Source organism: Panthera pardus, unplaced genomic scaffold, assembly GCF_024362965.1.
Source record: "Panthera pardus isolate Hobbes unplaced genomic scaffold, ASM2436296v1 HiC_scaffold_27, whole genome shotgun sequence".
Lineage (NCBI taxonomy): Eukaryota > Metazoa > Chordata > Mammalia > Carnivora > Felidae > Panthera > Panthera pardus.
In genome coordinates, this window is record NW_026526843.1 from 15591943 (window position 1) to 15611670 (window position 19728).

General features: G+C 38.9%; 1 protein-coding gene and 1 pseudogene across 1 annotated transcript; one reads left to right on the forward strand and one right to left on the reverse strand.

Moving 5' to 3' along the window:
* LOC109250432 (tRNA pseudouridine(38/39) synthase-like) overlaps window positions 1–15585 on the forward strand; it is a 92460-nt pseudogene extending 76875 nt beyond the window's left edge.
* Window positions 15586–17988: 2403 nt separating this feature from the next.
* Window positions 17989–18752, reverse strand: LOC109250451 (uncharacterized protein CXorf51A-like). Its single transcript, XM_019421480.2, has 2 exons — window positions 18583–18752; window positions 17989–18392 (listed from the first exon to the last, which is right to left on the reverse strand). The coding sequence occupies exons 1-2, from the start codon at window positions 18703–18705 to the stop codon at window positions 18135–18137; spliced, it is 381 nt and encodes a 126-aa protein (XP_019277025.2). The 5' UTR covers window positions 18706–18752; the 3' UTR covers window positions 17989–18134.
* Between the last annotated feature and the right edge of the window lie 976 nt (window positions 18753–19728).

The window sequence follows — 19728 nt, forward strand, 5'->3', positions numbered from 1 at the left end:
TTGGTTCATATACCAGGCATTAAAGTAACTCCTAAGGACTTAATAGTTGGAATGCATATATCCCCTTCTAGACTTTGAGCTCCATGAGAAACGAAACCGTTGGTAGTGTTTCCTACTAAATATCCATAAAAGACACGTGGCTTGACAATTAGAACGTACTCAAAAAACGTTTGTTGCAGGACAGAATTACAACGCCTATGTTTTCTCATTTAGTAATGGCTACTTACAGTACTGGAAAGGTGGCATTATCCCTGTGTTTTGGATAAGGATGTAAGCCTGAAACTTTTAAATAACTTACACATTCTACAGCTCATTCCCCTGCTTACTAAGTGGCCATGCTGTCATATGAACACAGCTCTGCTTTATGTCCAAGCCCACGGGCAGCACTGTCTCCTTAGCAAGCAAACATTTAAAGAATATACACAGGGCACCAATCACAGCGATAGGTATTGGAGATGCTAAAGGTCTAAAGATATTTAAAAATCATAATAGATGACAGCACAAATACGAGGCACACACATACTCCTGTCCCCTGGAGGCTTAAGTACATCTTTTAAAAGCAGGATATTGTTGAGATTTTTGTTTATTTAATATTGGAGACTCTGTCTTTTGATTGCCCCACATTATTATGGCAGGTACAGATCCATGTGTCTAGGCTTGAACACTCTTTTAGTTGTGCTGTTATTTACTTCATTGCTTTTCCCACATGTATTCTGGTTTCCTTTTTTTGCGTGGGTTCTGTCTTGTAAAGGTCCCAAGCGCTCTGAGACTTGTGCAGGGACAGTGGGTAGAAATCTAGGTTTGTAAGAGTGACTGGGAGGTACTTTCCATTTCCATGCTTGACGTGGCCCGTCTCGATCACATCTCTGCCTTGGGGCTCTCCAGCACAATGTAGAAGAAATTACAGTTTCAATGAGTCACCCCTCCCCCCATGCTGGGACCCAAACACATTTTATGCCTCTGGAAGGATTTCTCACGCATCTATTTCAGGTATGGAATATGGGAATGCGTTCTGTCAATATCTTGACTTTTCCTTTGTTTCTTCTTCGGTTGGGTTTGGGAGATGGAGCCCAGGCTAGTTTGACATCTTGTATCAAACTTCTGTTTCATAAAAGCAAGTCCATCTGGTCTTTTGAAAACATTTATAAATGCAATGGTATATTTTGCATTTGCTCTTTCGCTTAGAAAATCTAGTCACTACAAATGAGGGCAAATCGCTCTTATGCATAGCAATTTAGGGATTTTACAGCGTCATATTCATTATCTCAGTGCTCAGAACACTATGACATAGTTACAAATGAGTAAAATGAGAAGCTAAGTGACTTATCTATAAATGAAGCTAATAAGAAATCTAGTTGGAGCTCAAATTCAGATCCTCTGATTCCTCAAATTTCATTCTGTGCCATCTCAATGCTATGTTTCAGAACATTTCTCAAAGTCAAAAAAAAATAAAGAGCTAAAGATAGAGTGCTTGTTGAGTGAAGACATTTTAAAAATGAGAGTTTTAAAATATTTAAGTATAGCTATTGTGAACGAGAGAGAAGAGCAGCTTAAAATGATACATTGACTGTGTAGGTTTAGAAAACCAACGACAGAATAAACATCTATCTGGTGTACATGTTTATTTTTTAAATTTACATCTTTTTTCTATGTTGATAAAATTTCACATTTCTGCAAGCTTTCAAGTATAGTCCTAGGAATTTCTTTTCTTTACCAGATTCATCAATATTTTATTACATTTTCTCCATGTCTCTTTATTCTCTCTCCATAACCCATATACATATAGAGGTACATACGTGTTTGTGTGTGTGTGTGTGTGTGTGTGTGTGTGTGTGTGTGTGTGTCAAATATACTTCTCCTACTCCCTCACCCATTTCAGAGTTAAATCACACATATTATGAATCTTTACCCTAAATACCTTAGGAGGTATATCCTAGAACAATAAACCACAGTAAAATTACCAAAACCAGGAGATTTCATGCTTATACAATACTATTCTCTAATTTAGGGATCTGAAAACTATAGCCCTCAGGTCAAATATGGACCATTGCTGCTTGTTGTTGTGAATAAAGTTTTACTAGAACACAACTGCATTTTGTCTCAGTTTTTGAGCCACTACAACAGAGCCAAGTAGCTGCGGTAGAGACCATAGGACCCACAAGTCAAAAAATACCTACTATTTGATCCTTTGCAAAAGAAGTTTCCTGATACTTCTTTTCAAAGTCCAAGTTCAAATTTGACCATATCCGAATAGGAACCTTCATAATTAGATTTCCTCACTCAGAATCCGCCTGAGATAGCTTATTTTGTTTGTCGTGTTTCTGTAATCTCCTTCGATCCGCAACACGTCCTGATACTTTCTTTGTATGTGATGACGTTGAAAGTGTTGAAGACTTAAAGGCCACTTATCTAACAGGATGTCTTTTTTTTTAGTTGCATATGATTCGGTTTGTTTATTGATTTATTTTATTTAAATTCAAGTTAGTTAGCATATAGTGTATCTTGGCTTCAGGAGTAGCACCCAGTGATTCATCGTGGATGAATGCTCTATCGATGCTCATAGGGTGTCTCTTGATATGGGGTGATCTGTATTTCCGTATGATAGATTCAAGTTAAATACATTTTTAGCAGAAATAACACCAAAACGATGCAGCGTTCTTCTCATTGTATCCTTTCAGGAGATGCGTGATGTCTGCTTCTCCCTTTGTTGGTGATACTCACTGTAATCACTGAGTTAAGTTGGTGTTTGCTAAATTCTTCCAATGTGAAGTTACTATTTTGCCTTCGATTTCAACACATAATTTGGTGGTTGCTATGTAAGACTATAGAAATACCCTGTTCTAAGTAAATTATCCCTATCATGGTTAAAAATCATGTTTTTTTAAAGTATTGTGTGCATATTTTACTATCTTGGTAGGATGTTGAAGGCTAGGCTTATGTACACAAAGTACAGAAGAATTGTTTAAGGCCAGCACTCAGTAGAAGCCAGGATTCATACAGAATGCTGAGCCTTATCTTCAGTGCCTTTTTGAGTGTGAATAATGGATGTTGTATTGAAAATAGGGAACCTTGTTTGGCTGACAGAATATTTATGGAGTAACGTACCACAGAAGTGCTCAGAATAAGTTCTGAATAATATTCCCTCGGAGAATGCAGTACAAAAATTCAAATGTAATACTCTAAGAGGAATAGGAAACTTCCATCAGTTGAAAATGTGAGGTATGCCCGTCAGTATGAGGTCTGCCCATCTACATGCCAGAAAGAATCAGACCACACATACAGGTTTGGGTAACAGTGATTTGCAGCAGCTGACCGGGGCCAAATACATCATTTACCATGTGGGGCTGTGAGAAGCAAGTCCACTGGGCTGAGCTGAGACAGTCTCCATGCCCTTGGTTAGGGGCAATCGCTTAGACTGCCCCTTTAAAAACTGATTTCTTGAAGTAGTAGGAGCTGACATACTGAATGATTTGACCCAAGATAGAGTCAAAATGAAGGTCACATCATGGTCCTCAAAGTCGGATTTTGTTCAGGAAGTAATTGGAAGAAGGATGATTAGGGAAACAAGAACCAGAACATTTCCTTCCAAGTGTTATTGACTTAGCACTGATTGATGTTTTAGTTCTGTCCACTCTCTGATATTAAAAAAAGAAGATGAGTAGAAAGACGAATTTTGAGTACACTCACTTTCAATTTCTGTTCAATATTGGCTTAGAATAAGACAAATAGTGAAATTATAACAGTAAAGACAAGGGTGGCAGATATTTTTCTGGACGGTACCAGAGGGATTTCCCGATACAAAACAAAGGAAGTGATAGGAAAGAAATTTCATAACATATTTTAGTGGTTGGAGTGTTAGTCTCCAGTTTTCCCCATTCAGAGAATTAGATAAAACATCCCAGTCTTGTAAATGCGATTTTTTAGGCAATATCATGTGCAGTTTTAAGATCATTTATTTTTATGACATGTGCAGAAGGTATAATTTTTGGGTAGTAATAATGGTAGAACAAGTTGGTCTCAACTGTGGCATCCTAAAAAAGTGCTAAATAGTCACAATTTCTGTGCAGTGTACAAATACAAGCTCCCCACAAGAATAAGGATTAAGTGAAAAGAACGAATTATACCAGTGTCGAACCTCCCCATATCTTGGCGTGCACAAGTAAAGATAAGTGTTCCTGTTTGCTGAGTTACGAGTATTCAACCGAATTGCATGTGAACTGATTACAAATTTGTATATTCCACTGTAGATCTTTTTCCACTTGCAGAAGAGAAATGTTTTAGATGTCATTGGTCACAAAAATCTTCATTTAGCTTCTTTGGAAAGTGGTTACTTTTTGAAAGGTATAGGACCTATGTAAATCTGGATCATGAGTCTCCTCATTATCTAAGAGGGAGATTTGCTAGGAAGTTAATTTCACCAGGAAAAATGTCCAAATCATTTTAAGACTGAAAATATCTTCCCACTTCTAATCACTGACACGTTGCTTTTGAAAATTCACTTATATATTCACTTAAAATATTTGGGAGAGCCTATGGAACAGAAGTGTTTCTAGAAGCTGGCTAAAGCTACCTAAAGACATAGTGTATGTATTGGGGGTATTCAGGAAAGGTTTGGGGGTTTGTAGTACGAAGTGAGAAGTGAAGAGAAATGAAAGTTTTAAAACTAGTTTAACAATTCACTATTTTGTATTCAATGTAAGATTTCCACAAAACAGTTACTTGTGATCACACTTTAAAAGAAAGTCTTTTAGTTTCCAAATAACCAATGTTGATAGTTTCTGAGGACTCAAGGGTGTTTGCATATTGCTACTTATCTTGATTTGTGCCAGAATGACATAATTAGGCACCAAGTCCCAGTCAGAATTTTCCATCGGCAGAGGCAAACACAGGAAATGCTATCGAATATTTTCAAAATTATGATGGGTTCAGGACCGGATCTGCACGCAGATTGCCTGAATTCTAATTCTGGCTCTGCCATCTACTACTTGTGTCATTTTAGGTAAATAGGAGAAAACGTAACACCTCTGCAATGTATCCTACTCAATAAGTTTATTGGGAGGATTAAACAAATGTATGCAAGATATTTGCAAAAATGGCACATACTAAGCGCTTAATAAATATTAGTAGTACTATTAAATGCAGACAAACTGTACATATGAGAAAGTCCATAGTCCAAAGAAGTTTCATCAGTAAAGAAGAATGAGTGAAAATGAATGAACTGAGGAGGCAATTCAGAAAGTTAAAAATACAAACAAAAGGAACCATGAGAAATGAATTATTAAAGTTAGCAACACGAACTATTGCATTAAAAATGGAGATGAAAACAAATCCAAACACTGGCACATCGAAAGAATAAAAATAGACAACTTGGTAAAACCTACCTATGAATCAGTAAAAACACAAGATATACTGTCAGAAATTTGAAAGGAAATAAAACTAATAATGGTGAATTTTTTTTTTTTGTTACCAATCATCACAGTCTTGTCATTTGCCTCTGGAAAAAGTAGGTTCTTCATCTGGAGACTAAAACCAAGTCGTGTTGAAACATGGTTTCCTTGTATTTCTCTCAGGGAATGGCCATGTGATCAGCTGGCTGATGCTCCGGGAGTAGTGAATAAGAGGGCAGGCAGGTGAGAAAGTAGGGAGCCTAAAGGTCAGGTGCTGGGAAGTCGTTGCAGTCCTTAGCAATGTGACTGCCTTTGGAATAGAAACTTGGACTTGGCAAGGTTGGCAAGTTGTTGCTTTCTCAGTCTTATGTACTTCCTGTGTCCTCCCTTAATTCTGAATAAACCCTACTTTTCAAAATGCCATCCTGACTCGGCTAGATTAAGAGAACCAAAGGAATAGGGGTAGGACAGGGGCATTACCACACTTCTGAAATTGGTAGGATAGTTTTTTTTTTTAAGATTTTATTTTTAAGTACTCTCTATACCCTGCGTGGGGTGGGGCTCAACCCCACGGTCAAGAGTCATGCACTCCACCACCTGAGCCGGCCAGGCACCCCTACATATGATGGCAGTTTTAAAGAATTCTAAGGGTTTTGGTGAAATTCAAGGGGCTGTGAAGGATTCTGTTTCCTTTTAATTAGACAATTATTTGGCAGTCATTTTTGTTGTTTCCATCGCCCAGAAGAGTGCTTGCCACAAGGTAAGGGCTGAGTTCCTGTTTGCCGAAGGACTGAGGCCATTTTCCCCGGGCAGACCAGGCGACACTTCCGTCTCGCCCAGTTAATGGTTCTGCAGTGGAGACAACCTTATGGCAGAAATGAGACAAAGATGTTCCCATGTTTCTGTTGCCGTTGAGCAAGGTTACCCTACTCAGTCCATTAAATATGCCTGCTCTCAGCGCGCACTGGTCTTTTGTCTTTGGGGATATTTTCCAGGCACGTGGGTGTGACTACAGAATCATCAGTAATTGTGTACAACTTTATTTACCAAATATATTCTGTCAGAGAAGCCTCTGGCTGTAGCAACTAGTGACCAGCACCATCCTCCTGCCATGTTCCAGGCAGCAATGACTATAGCACTAAGAGCTGGATTACTAGTGCATTCACCAGTATCCAAAGCAGCAATTTCAAACCAAATGTGACATATAATGACTGATGTTTCCAGTAATAGCACACAATTATATGTGCATTCAGGCCTGCTACCTTGCCTACTCCCAGGGTTACTAGGCATGATTTCCTGCCAAAAATTAAAATGCCTAATTGCAGGTGATACAAATATGTGGGAAACATCTACCTCTTGGAGATGAGTTGGAATCTATCTCCTACAGAAGACACATAACAAGATAGTCTGCCTATCATGGAGAATATGGCCAGAAGCACTGAAGAACATGCCTCTGATGACCAACCTCATGGGGCCCACCCAAGACTCAGGTTGGACTAGAATCCAGAAAACTCTCACCATACTGCTAACTTATTGATGAATGACAATCAACAGCATTTCCAACTGGCAAAATCATGGAGAGACAGACTCTCTGTATGGAGCAGATATACAGGGACAATAAAAAGCTGAGAACAGAGCATAATCATTGAGTAAAACTCTTCGGCAACCCCAAGTGCTCAATCTCAGTACGGCGTAATGTGGAGAAAAAGGAACCCTCGTGCACTATTGGTGGCCATGTAAATTGGTACAGTCACTGTGGGAAACGGTATGGAGGTTCCTCAAAAAACTAAAAATAGGACTACCATATGATCTAGCAGTTCCACATCTGGGTGTTTATAAAAAAAAAAATGAAAACACTGATTTCAAAATATATATGCACCCCTATGTCCATTGCAGCATTATTCACAATAGCAAAGATATGGAAGCCACCCGAGTGTCCGTTGATAGATGAATGGATGAAGAAAGTGTGGTATATGTACACAATGGAATACTACTCGGGCTTAAAAAAGGAGAAGATCCTGCCATTTGCAACAACATAAATGGATCCAGAGGGTATAATGCTAAATGAAATAAGTGAGTCAGAAAAAGACAAATGCCATATGATTTCATTCATGAGGAATTTAAGAAACAAAACAAAAAACAGATTCTTAACTATAGAGGACACACTGGTGGTTGCCAGAGGGGAGGTGGGGGGGGGATGGGTGAAATAGATGAAGGGGATTAAGATGAAGGCACTGAATCATGTATCGAATTGTTGAATCGCTATATTGTACCCCTGAGACAAATATAACACTGTTAACTATACAGGAATTAAAACTTTTAAAAATTAAAGATAGCATTACTGAGTTATCCAGCAATTCTTTTGGATAAATACACGAAAGAATTATAAACAGGGTTGAAGACCTATTTGTACACCCATGTTTATAGGAGCATTGTTCACAGTAGGCAAATGGTGGGAGTAACCCAAGTGTCCGTTGATGGATGAATGGATACATAAAACGTGGTACATACATGCACGGGTATCATTCAGCCCTTAAAATGATAGGAAATTGTGACATGTTCTATAGCATTATGAATCTTGAGGGCATTATGCTAAGTGAAATAAGCCAGCCAGGAAAAGACAAACACTGTACGATTCCATTTACACGAGGTACCTAGAGTTGTTAAACTCATAGAGACAGAAAGGAGAATGGTGGTTGTCAGGCACCGTGGGAGGGGCATTGAGGAGTTATTGTTCAATGGGTATAGAGTTTCAGTTTTGCAACACAGACAGTTTTGGGATTGCTTACATAAATGGGCTTAATATTACCGAAAGGTGCACTTAAAATTGTTAAGACGGCAAATTTCATGGCAGGTGTATTTTACCACAGATATAAAGAGCAGGAATGACTGAATTATCAGATAAAGTCAACATCAGAGCAAAGAAAATTATGAAAGGCAAAGAGAGACATTACATGATTATAAAAGTATAAAAGTACAAAGATGTACCTACTCTAAATAGATATCAACCAAACAACAGAACTTCCAAATACACAAAGCAAAATCTGATAGTTGAAAGGAGACAGACCAAGCCACAGTTAACGTTGGACTTCACATGCCCGACACTCAGCAACTGATAGAACTACCAGACAAAATCAGCAAGAATAGGATGACTAAACAAAACAATGACCAACAGGATCTTATTTGTGTAAATATACTCCACTCAACAATAGCACAGTACACACTTGTTTCATGTGCCTACAGGACATATACCAAGATAGACTATATGCTGGGCCATAAAACAAACATCAACAGAATGAAAATATATCCTATAGAATGTGTCCTTTGAGTATTGTGAAATCAAACTAGAAATCTGTAAATCTGGGGGCACCTGGGTGGCTCAGTTGGTTAAGCATCCAACTTTAGCTCAGGTCATGAGCTCACAGTTTGTGGGTTCAAGCCCCACATCGGGCTCTGTGCTGACAGCTCAGAGACTGGAGCCTGCTTCGGATTCTATGTCTTCCTCTCTCTCGCTGCCCCTCTCCTGCTCATGCTTGCTCGCTCTCTCTCTCTCAAAAATAAATAAACATTTAAAAAACATTTAGAAATCTGTAAACTTGAAAGAAAACACTTAGAAATTAAACAGCACACTTCTAAATAATCCCTGGGTCAAATAAGACTCAAAGGAAATTTTTAAAAATTGAACCAAATGAAAATGAAAACAAGACAAATCAAAACCTATGGAATGTAGCTAAAGTCGCACTGAGAGGGAATTATTTTTGAATACAAAATCTATTTTTTGAAGCTTATTTATTTATTTGTTTTAAGAGAGAGAGAGAGAGAGAGAGAGCATGCACGGGGGGAAGGGGCAGACAGGGAGAGACAGAATCAAAAGCAGGCTCTGTGCTGTCAGAGCAGAGCCGACAGGGGACTTGAACTTAGGAACTGTGAAATCATGACCTGAGCCTAGATCTAGAATCAGACGCTTAGCCAACTGAGCCTCCCAGGCACCCCTGAGAGAGAAAATTCTAGCATTAAATGCTAACATTAGAAATAAGGAAAGATCTCAAATTACACACCCAAGTGTTTACCTAAAAGATATAGGAAAAGGGAAAAACCCAAAGTGAGCAGAAGGAAGTAAATAATAATGATAAGAGCAGAAATCAATGAAATTAAAAGAATACAATAAAGAAAATCAATGGGGGAAAAGCTATTTCTTAAATTAATAAAATTGGTAAGCCTCTCGCAAGACTGGCACAGATAAAATTAGAGAAGACAAGGATCAATATCAGTGATTAAATAGGAATATCACTGCAAATTCTGTAATTTCTAAGTGGATAATAAGGGAATACTGTTAATGACTGAATGCTCATAAATTTGAAAACATAGAAGAAATGGATCAATTCCTTGAGAAACCACAAATTACAACAACCCCCCAAAGTTATATAGGCAATGTAATTAATCTTATAATTGATAAAGAAATTGAATATGTAGTTTAAGAAAGTCCTGAAGGAAAAATATCCAGGCCCATGTGATTTCACTGGAAAATTCTACCAAATGTTTAAACAGCCAATTTACTGATTTGAATGCATTTTATTTCTTGTTGTCTAATTACTGAGGCTTTGACTTCCAGTACTATGTTAAATAGTAACGGTGAGAGTACACATCCCTGTCTTGTTCCTGACCTTAGGGGAAAGGCTCTCAGTTTTTCTCCATTGAGGATGATATTATAGCTGTGGGTCTTTCATATATGGCCTTTACAATGTTGAGGTATGTCCCATCTATCCTACTTTGTTGAGGGTTTTTATCAAGAATGGATACCTATATTTTGTCAAATGCTTTTTCTGCATCCACTGAGAGGATCATATAGTTCTTATCCTTTCTTTTATTAAAATGTGGTGTATCACCAGCAGCAATGAAGAAGTCAAACTTCTATTTGCAGATGACAGGATACTTTATGTAGAAAACCCAAAAGGCTCCACCAAAAAAAAAATTGCTAGAACTGATACATGAATTCAGTAAAGTCACAGGCTATAAAAATCAATGTGCAGAAATCTGTTGCCTTTCTATACACAAATAACAAAGCAGCAGAAAAAGAAATCAAGGAATCCATCCCATTTGCAATTGCACCAAAAATAATAAGATATCAAGGAATGAACCTAGCTAGAGAGGTAAAGCATCTATACTCTAAAAACCATAGAACACTTAAGAAATTGAAGATGATACAAAGAAATGGAAAAGTATTCCACGTTCAAGGGTTGGAAGAACAACATTGTGAAAATGGCTACACTACCCGAAGCAATCTACACATTTAATGCAATTCCTATCAAAGTACCTCAAGTTCCAAAGAGAAGACGAAGACTCCCTATCAACCCAGGTCCAAAGATGGAGGCAGGGTAAGGTGCACTAGTAACCCAGCTCTTAGTGCTATAGTCATTACTGCCTGGAACATGCCAGGAGGATGGTGCTGGTCACTAGTTGCTACAGCCAGAGCCTTCTCTGACAGAATATATTTGGTAAATAAAGTTGTACGCAATTACTGATGATTCTGTAGTCACACCCACGTGCCTGGAAAATATCCCCGAAGACAAAAGACCAGTGCGCGCTGAGAGCAGGCATATTTAATGGACTGAGTAGGGTAACCTTGCTCAACGGCAACAGAAACATGGGAACATCTTTGTCTCATTTCTGCCATAAGGTTGTCTCCACTGCAGAACCATTAACTGGGCGAGACGGAAGTGTCGCCTGGTCTGCCCGGGCAAAATGGCCTCAGTCCTTCGGCAAACAGGAACTCAGCCCTTACCTTGTGGCAAGCACTCTTCTGGGCGATGGAAACAACAAAAATGACTGCCAAATAATTGTCTAATTAAAAGGAAACAGAATCCTTCACAGCCCCTTGAATTTCACCAAAACCCTTAGAATTCTTTAAAACTGCCATCATATGTAGGGGTGCCTGGCTGGCTCAGGTGGTGGAGTGCATGACTCTTGACCGTGGGGTTGAGCCCTACCCCATGCAGGGTGTAGAGATTACTTAAAAATAAAATCTTAAAAAAAACTATCCTACCAATTTCAGAAGTGTGGTTATGCCCCCTGTCCTACCCCTATTCCTTTGGTTCTCTTAATCTAGCCGAGTCAGGATGGCATTTTGAAAAGTAGGGTTTATTCAGAATTAAGGGAGGACACAGGAAGTACATAAGACTAAGTGAGAAAGCAACAACTTGCCAACCTTGCCAAGTCCAAGTTTCTATTCCAAAGGCAGTCACATTGCTAAGGACTGCAACGACTTCCCAGCACCTGACCTTTAGGCTCCCTACTTTCTCACCTGCCTGCCCTCTTATTCACTACTCCCGGAGCATCAGCCAGCTGATCACATGGCCATTCCCTGAGAGAAATACAAGGAAACCATGTTTCAACACGACTTGGTTTTAGTCTCCAGATGAAGAACCTACTTTTTCCAGAGGCAAATGACAAGACTGTGATGATTGGTAATAAAAAATTCACTATTATTAATTTTATTTCCTAGCTAGAACATTCAGTCCTAAAATTTGTATGCAGCCACAAAAGACCCTGAGTAGTCAAAGCAATCCTGAAAAAGAAAAACTGGAGGAATCCCGATTCCAGATTTCAAGCTCTATTACAAAGCCGTAGTCTTCAAGACAGTATGGTACCAGCACAAAAACAGACACATAGATCAATGGAGCAGAATAGAAAACCCAGAAATGGACCCACAACTATATGGCCAACTAATCTTCAACAAAGCAGGAAAGAATATCCAATGGAGAAAAGACAGTCTCTTCAATAAATGTTGTTAGGAAAACCAGATGGTGGCATGCAGGAGAATGAAACAAAATACCTTTCTTACCCTGTACACAAAAATAAATTCACAATGGGTGAAAGACCTAAGTGTGAGACAGGAAACCATCAAAATCCTAGAGGATAACACAGGCTGCAAGCTCTTTGACCTTGACCAGAGAAACTTTTTATTAGACATGTAATTGAAGGCAAGGGAAACAAAAGCAAACATGAACCATTGGGACTTCATCAAGACAAAAATCAAAAAAACAAACTTAAGCACAGTGAAGGTAATAACCAACAAAACTAAAAGTCTATGGAATAGAAGATATTTGCAAATGATTTATCTGATAAAGTGTTAGTATCCAAAATCTATAAATAACTTATCAAACTCAACACCCAGAAAACATAACCCAGTTAAGAAATGGACAGAAGGCATGAATAGACGCTTTTCCAAAGACGACATCCAGATGGCTAACAGGCACGTGAAAAGATGCTCAATATCCGTCATCATCAGGTAAATACAAATCAAAATCACATTGAGATACTACCTCACACCTGTCAGAATGTCTAAAATTAATGACACAAGAAACAACTGATGTTGGCAAGGATGTAGAGAAAGGGAAATCCTTTTGCACTGTTGGTGGGAATGCAAACCGGTGCAGCCATTCTCGAGAACAGTATGGAGGTTCCTCACAAAACCAAAAATAGAACTACCCTATGATCCAGCAATTGCACTATTAGGTATTTGCCCAAAGGATGCAAAACTGTAGATTCAAAAGTGTAGATGCACCCAATGTTTATAGCATTATCAGCAATAGCCAAACTATGCAGAGAGCCCAAATGTCTATCGACTGATGAATGGATAAAGAAGATGTGGTGTATATATACAATGGAATAGTCCTCTGACATAAAAAAGATGAAATCTTGCCATTTGCAACGATGTGGATGGAGCTAGGATGTATTATGCTAAGTGAAATGAGTCCGTCAGAAAGTCAAGTACCATATGATTCCACTCATATGTGGAATTTAAGAACCAAAACAGATGAACATGTGGGAAATGGGGGGAAGAGAAGAGAGGGAAACAAACCACAGAAGATTCTTAATGCTAGAGAATTAACTATGAGTTGATAGAGGGAAGTAGGTGAGGGATGGGCTAGATGAGTGATGGGTACTAAGGAGGGTACTTGTTGTGATCAGCGCTGGATGTTGTATGTGAGTGACGAGTCACTAAATTCTCCTGAAACCAATATTGCTCTGTGGGTTAACTAAAATTTAAATAAAAAATAAAAAGCCAATTTACAATCTCTACCACAAAATCCAAGAGGATGGGGCATTTTATATCTCATTTCATGAATCCAGTATTACCCTAATAACAAAACCAGAGTAGAAGAATAAAGTGAAAAGAATCACCCTACTTGGTATTAAGGCTTACCGTATAGCCACTATAATGAACACAGTATAGTGTTTGCTGAGGGATGGACGCATAGATCAATACAATAGAATACAGAGCCCAGAAATAGACCCAAACCAATATACCCATCTATTTTTTGATAAAGGTGTAAAAGTATATCAATGGAGGAGGAATAGCCTTTTTAACAAATGGTCCTGGAGCAGTTAGACATCCATAGTAAAACAACTGAACCTCGGCCTAAATCTCATACCTTATACAAAACAAATGTAAAATGAATTACAGATACAAATGTAAAATTATAACATTTTGGAGGTGTCATTCCGCACTGAAGGCCAGGTGAAAAGTTCTTAGACCTGACACCAAAAGCATGATCCATGAAAAGAAAAAAATTGATACATTGGACCTCATCAAAATTGACAACTTGTGCTCTCTGGATAATGAAAGACAGGCTACAGACTGGGAAAAAATGTAAACCACATAACTGATGAAAGACATGTCTAAAATATATAAAGAGCTCTTGGAATTCAACAGAATAAAAAAATCAGAAAAAGGAGCTACAGGTGTGGCTTAGGATAAGCAGGTACGATGGACCTGTATGACTCCTTTATTCCTGGGGTTGCCATATAGTTGCTGAAAATGACATAGTGAGAAACTAAACTGAGGAACTCCTAAGAAAAAGAATGCAAGAACTGGAAAGGGACATACAATGACTTAAATAGGATCCAGCCAACAACAACAAGAACTCAAACATTAGAGAAAATTCTTCAGGAGCTGGAAAAGCCAACTGTGCATTTGATTTCAGTGCTAATGGCCAAAGTCATGTAGCCCTAAGGCTAGCCTATCTAGGCTAGGGATGCTAGGGCTTTGCCCGTCAAGAAAACACAAACAATATTATTGAAGAGAAACTGAGGCACTGAGACTTGACAATGAGAAAGCAGACATTCAACTCTCACTGATGTGGATAAACAGACAAGGGACTTAAGTGCCTTTAGACAATTAATTTCTCTTAACCTTTGCTCTCACTTTCCAAGGATTCAGGGGATTTTAACTTGAAGAAGTCAAAACTACTGCTAAAAAATCCATTATACCCACATTTTCCCTCAGGTGTTCCCTTGAGGCGTTCATATACTGGCTTGGGCTTCTGTAGAACCCAGCTTCAGTGCTAGGTTCAGCTGTTTGAGAAGACTCACTGCTCTTTTCCCCCTTATTCTGACTGAGATATTATAGTCATGAATTCTGTGGCTCGGAGTATGATGGCACATATCGTTTCAGAAATCATATGGACTTTTTTGTCTGCTCAAGGACAGCTAGTAGGCCAGAGCTTGGATGAGGGAGATGGCAAGAACCTTTCTGGTTATGTCAGTGTGCAGTGATTGACCAGAGATTCCTTTGTCGTTAAGTCTGTTGTATGATGGTTTTCTCCTCTCTGATTGGCGAAGGAATGGAGAAGCCTGTGATTATTGATAAGCTGCCGAACATAGGTGAAAAATCCCCAGAAACCTCAGTACAGAATGGGTGTAGAGTTTTCTCTAGTCTTAAATGATTTTAAGTTTGAAAATATCAAGTGGATCTATGACTGGGAGGGTCAGGAGTTCAGTGTCACCCACCTATAGCAATCTAGGCTGAAGGTAATGTTAAAACTCACATGTTGTATTGTCTTCTGCAAGGACTGGATTGTGTTGCAGTACCCAAAAGGATATTTGCAGATTCAAAGCTGGGTGGATTGATATAATGGAGAACTATTAGGCTCTCTGTCATAAAGCAGACCAGTGCCTTTGTAATAGGCGTGAAAATTCACACACAAGTCCCTAATAGATTATCATAAATGTCAAGGAGAGGAATCTCAATCCAGCATTTTATAACTAGGGATGCATTGTACATCCACATTTATTTCATTGGGAAAAAACAAAAGCCAAAAGGAACTGTAATAATACACTAGAGGAAGAAAATACTATCTTGGAGAGACCAACAAAGAGGCTCTGTGTGGATACAGAAATTAAAAGCAGCATTTAACCATAGAGAACTTCCCAGGATCTAGGAGGCAACCACAGGCTAGTGTTAGGTGGATAGAAAGGAAATATAAACAAAATATTTACTGTAAGAAGTCCTAGAAACTCAGGTGATCAACTCTATGAAAAAAAAAAGGCATAAACTCCTAATAAGGACGTTCTTGTTGCTTAAATGAGAAAGAGTTCAAGCATTTTCTTATCACTGTCCAAAAAGATTTAAGTAAAAGAAGCCAAAAGCAATTGTAAAATGGAGATATATTTATGTATACTTGGAAATGTGTGACTTGTGTTCAAATTCATTAAAGCTTGATCATGCAAGTGTCAAAAAAAGAAGGAAATGGGCTACAGACATGAATAGAAATTTCATCAAAGAAGATACGCAGATGGCAAATGAACACATAAAAAGATGTTCAACATTAACCATTAGTGAAATGCAAATGAAAACTTCAATGAGGTCTCACCACACAGGCACCAGAATGACTTAAAATTTTTTTGTTTAATGGTAACACCACATGCTGGTGAGAATGTAGAGAAACTGTGTCATTCAGAAATTGCTGGTGGGAATATAAAATGGTACAGCCACTCTGGAAAAAAGAAAAAAAAAAAAAGTATCGGTTACAAAACTAAGCTTGCCATTACCACATGACCCAGCAGTTGCTCTTGGACATTTATCCCTGAAAAATGAAAACTTTAAGTTCACAGACAAATCTATGCAGAAATTATTGTGTCAACTTATTTGTAATGAGTCCAGACATCAGAATCGAAATGTCCTTCAATAAATGAGTGGTGTAACGAACTCTGGTGCATTCCACACTTACAATATTACTCAGCAATAAAAAAAAACCACACAAAAAAACATTGATATATACAGTGACTTGAATGGATCTCGGGATTTGTGCTGAATGTAAAAGCCGATCACAAAAAGTTATATATTGAATGATTTCATTTATGTAACATACTTGTAATGGCAAGATTATGGAGTTGAAGAGCAAATTACTGGCTTCCAGGGGTGAGGGAGGGAGGTGGCCGTAGCTGTAAATTAATAGCAAGAGGGATCCTTCTGATGGAATGTTTCTGTATCTTGACTATAGTGGTAGACACAGGTAATAAAACTGCACAAAATGAGACATACACACAAACTATGCGTGTATAACTGGTGAAATTGGAATAAGGTAAATAGATCATAGCAGCTTCACTTCCCTGATTTTGATATCATAGTATAGATATGCGAGACATTACCGTTGGGCAACAAAGTTAAGGGTATAAGGCATCTTTCTGTTTCTTACAACTGCATGTAAATTTACATTGATCTCAAAATGAAAAAAACATGAAACTAAAGCAACTTTGGATTATCCTTTAAATGCTCCTAAATGTTTAAGGAAACAATCGTAACCTAAAAATGTAATATTGATGTACACAAGAACATTGATGGTTCTCATCATAACGCTGAAGTGAAAGAAGCTGGATACAAATGAGTGTGGTTTACATTTTGTAGCATTTTATACTAATGGAATCCATACAATCCAAAAAGATAGCAAGCAGACCAGTAGTTGTCTAAGGATGGGGGTACAGGGAGGGGCAGGAGGGAGAAATTACCAAGGACAAGAGGAAACTCACGGGGGTGATGGATACGTTCACTCTTAAATTTATGGGGATGGTTTAGCAGTGTATACGTGTGACCAAACTCTTCAAGCTGTCACTCTAAGCATGTGCAATTATTATTTGTCAATTACACTTCAATAAAATCATTTGCAGTGATATTCTCTTCAGAAAAAAAATAAAACTTTGGAAAGAATAAAGATAAATGATGGTCTCCACTCCAAATATGTTGTTTTAAGATTCTCTGTAGACAGTGCTCCCCTGTATTGCCTGCGCTGCACACTGCTCTTGGCCTTGGGAGGCCTCTCCTGTACCCTAAGTTTCTTAACGTGGGCTAATCAGTGTTGAGTTTGTGGCTTCCAATCACCATTTTTTTGCCCTTTGTGTGTTTTCAGTAACTTTTATTAGGGTGAGATTTTTGGCCCTTCAGAGGACTTCTAGTTGTTGACATTATTGGGTAAAATGTCACAAACACCTCTATGAGGTAGATGGCCTGGAAATTGTTTCCTTGTTCATTTTGTGGGATGGTACTGCCACCCACACACCTCACCCCTTATAGACCTGGGCAATCTGTGCTTTGCCGCCATTCCCCCACTCCTTCCCCCTACCTCCCAAAGACAGAAACACGAAGCCCTTTTTCAGCTTGCCCATTAGGTCAAGTGTTAAGGAAGGAATTATCTTCAGTGTTCAGTCCTGACCCAGTCTTTCCCCCGATGCCGCAGTACCCCATGTTTCTTCCCTTTCCCACAACTGCCTCTTCCCTTCCTTCCCTGCTCCTACCGTGAGAAAACTCACAGAAACACACAAATTTCCACAGCAGGTTGATTTTATTTCAGGTACCATCAGTGTACCCTGTTGTGTAAAATTCACAGTATACACAATTGTCCATTTCTCAACCACCAGACCTCTGGAGACTTAGCAGGTATCACTGAAGTCTCTGGCCTTGCTCTGGAGCTACTGGCTGGCCAGATCATCACTTGATGTGGTGGCCTTCTCCACATTCTCTTGGTCTTGGTCTTGGTCTTGGCCTTGGCCTTGGTCTTGATCTTGCTCACGTTGATTCAATCTCTCATTCAGTCTGTGATAGTGACCGAATAGTATTGTTCCTCTAGCTTTCTTAGGCCTTTTTACACAGTTGGTGGTTTTGTTCAAGACTTTTTTATTCAAACTCCTTTTAATTGGTCTTTTGACCTTTATGGTTGTCTTCAGGACCTGTAACAACAATGGAGAGAGGTGAAAAGGGCATTAACTTAGGGGGAAAAGATGGGATATTGATGGAAAAGGGGGCTTCATGAGAAGGTATCAGAGATGGGGAAGGAGTTTGTGCCAGGTGAGAAAGGGTAAGATTCTTGGGGGAGGGGAATCAATGAAGAAAAGAGGAGCTTGGCCAGGGTCATCTTACCTTGCTACCATCTCTGGACCTGGGTTGATAGGGAGCCGTCATCTTCTCATTGGAACTTGAGGTTGGTTGGTCCATATCTGTATCTGTATCAGGTTGTGGTAGTTTCCTGGTTACCTTACCCATATTGAAGCTTCCTAGTGGTCTACCCCAGGCGTCCTAACCTTCCTACTGTGCATACCTCTTCCCAGGATAATGAGGGGCCACACCCTTGAGTTTTGATTGGTCAGCAAGGCTCTCCCCCAGCCAATGGTGGCCAAGGCATGGCTCAGATGTCACAAAGTACTACTTATGACACTACTCTGTGTTGGAGAAGTTGCTAGGGAGGCCAAAATGTGGTTTCTACCTTTCAAAGTGCCATTCCTGACACCTCTGGTTGGGAGGGAAATGATGAGGAGGCAAAAATGTTTTGGTTAGAGAAAGGGGGCTTTTCTTTAACATCTTTTAAAGAGTTTTCCCAAGCTGAACTGTCACTGCTCCTCATATCCCCATGTTTAATTTTGGTGGTGCAAATAGTAGACAAAGAATCTTTCCTCCAGGTTATTCTCCAAGGTCACCCCACTCAGTGGTTTCTTTTGTTGTGTCCCACCCTTAGCTATTAATTAGTGTTTGGTTATTTTACCTAAAATCCCTCCAAGAGCAGTATGGCTGAATTTAAATATCAGTGGGGATATGAATCATCTTACAAACTAACAAAAACACAGCTCCCATGCTTAAGCTCCATATCTATGGCATTTGGCAGTAAAGACTGCTGATTTTGATTAAATTATTTTCTGCCAGCTCGGCAACTTACAGGCAGGGATTAGAATTAACTCTCCACCCATGACGGGTTGCTTTTATCTTTTATTCTATGTTTAGACTCTGGCAATGTTATCATCATTGAGTTTTCCAAGGTTCTGTCTCTTGTATTTTGCTTATATTTTACTTTATATTTTATCGGTTTTCCTTCCATTCTTCCTAGAGTTCAGCACTCATTTCCTTCCCACCATTAGGCGTCTACTCTGATGTGTTTGAATTATATCCTTGCATATGTTTATACTCTTGTGAAATATATGACCTTGTTAAATGTGTGTGTTTGAATGCATAGTATTGTGCTGTAGACCTTGTTGTTTCTTACCTTATACACTCAACACGATGCTCTTAACTTCA

Coding starts and splice junctions, on each gene's coding strand:
- LOC109250451 (XM_019421480.2), bottom strand. CDS start 18,705: ATGGGTAAGGTAACCAGGAAACTACCACAACCTGATACAGATACAGAT. Junction 18,393..18,582: donor GGTCCAGAGATGGTAGCAAG/GTAAGATGACCC, acceptor TTGTTGTTACAG/GTCCTGAAGACAACCATAAA.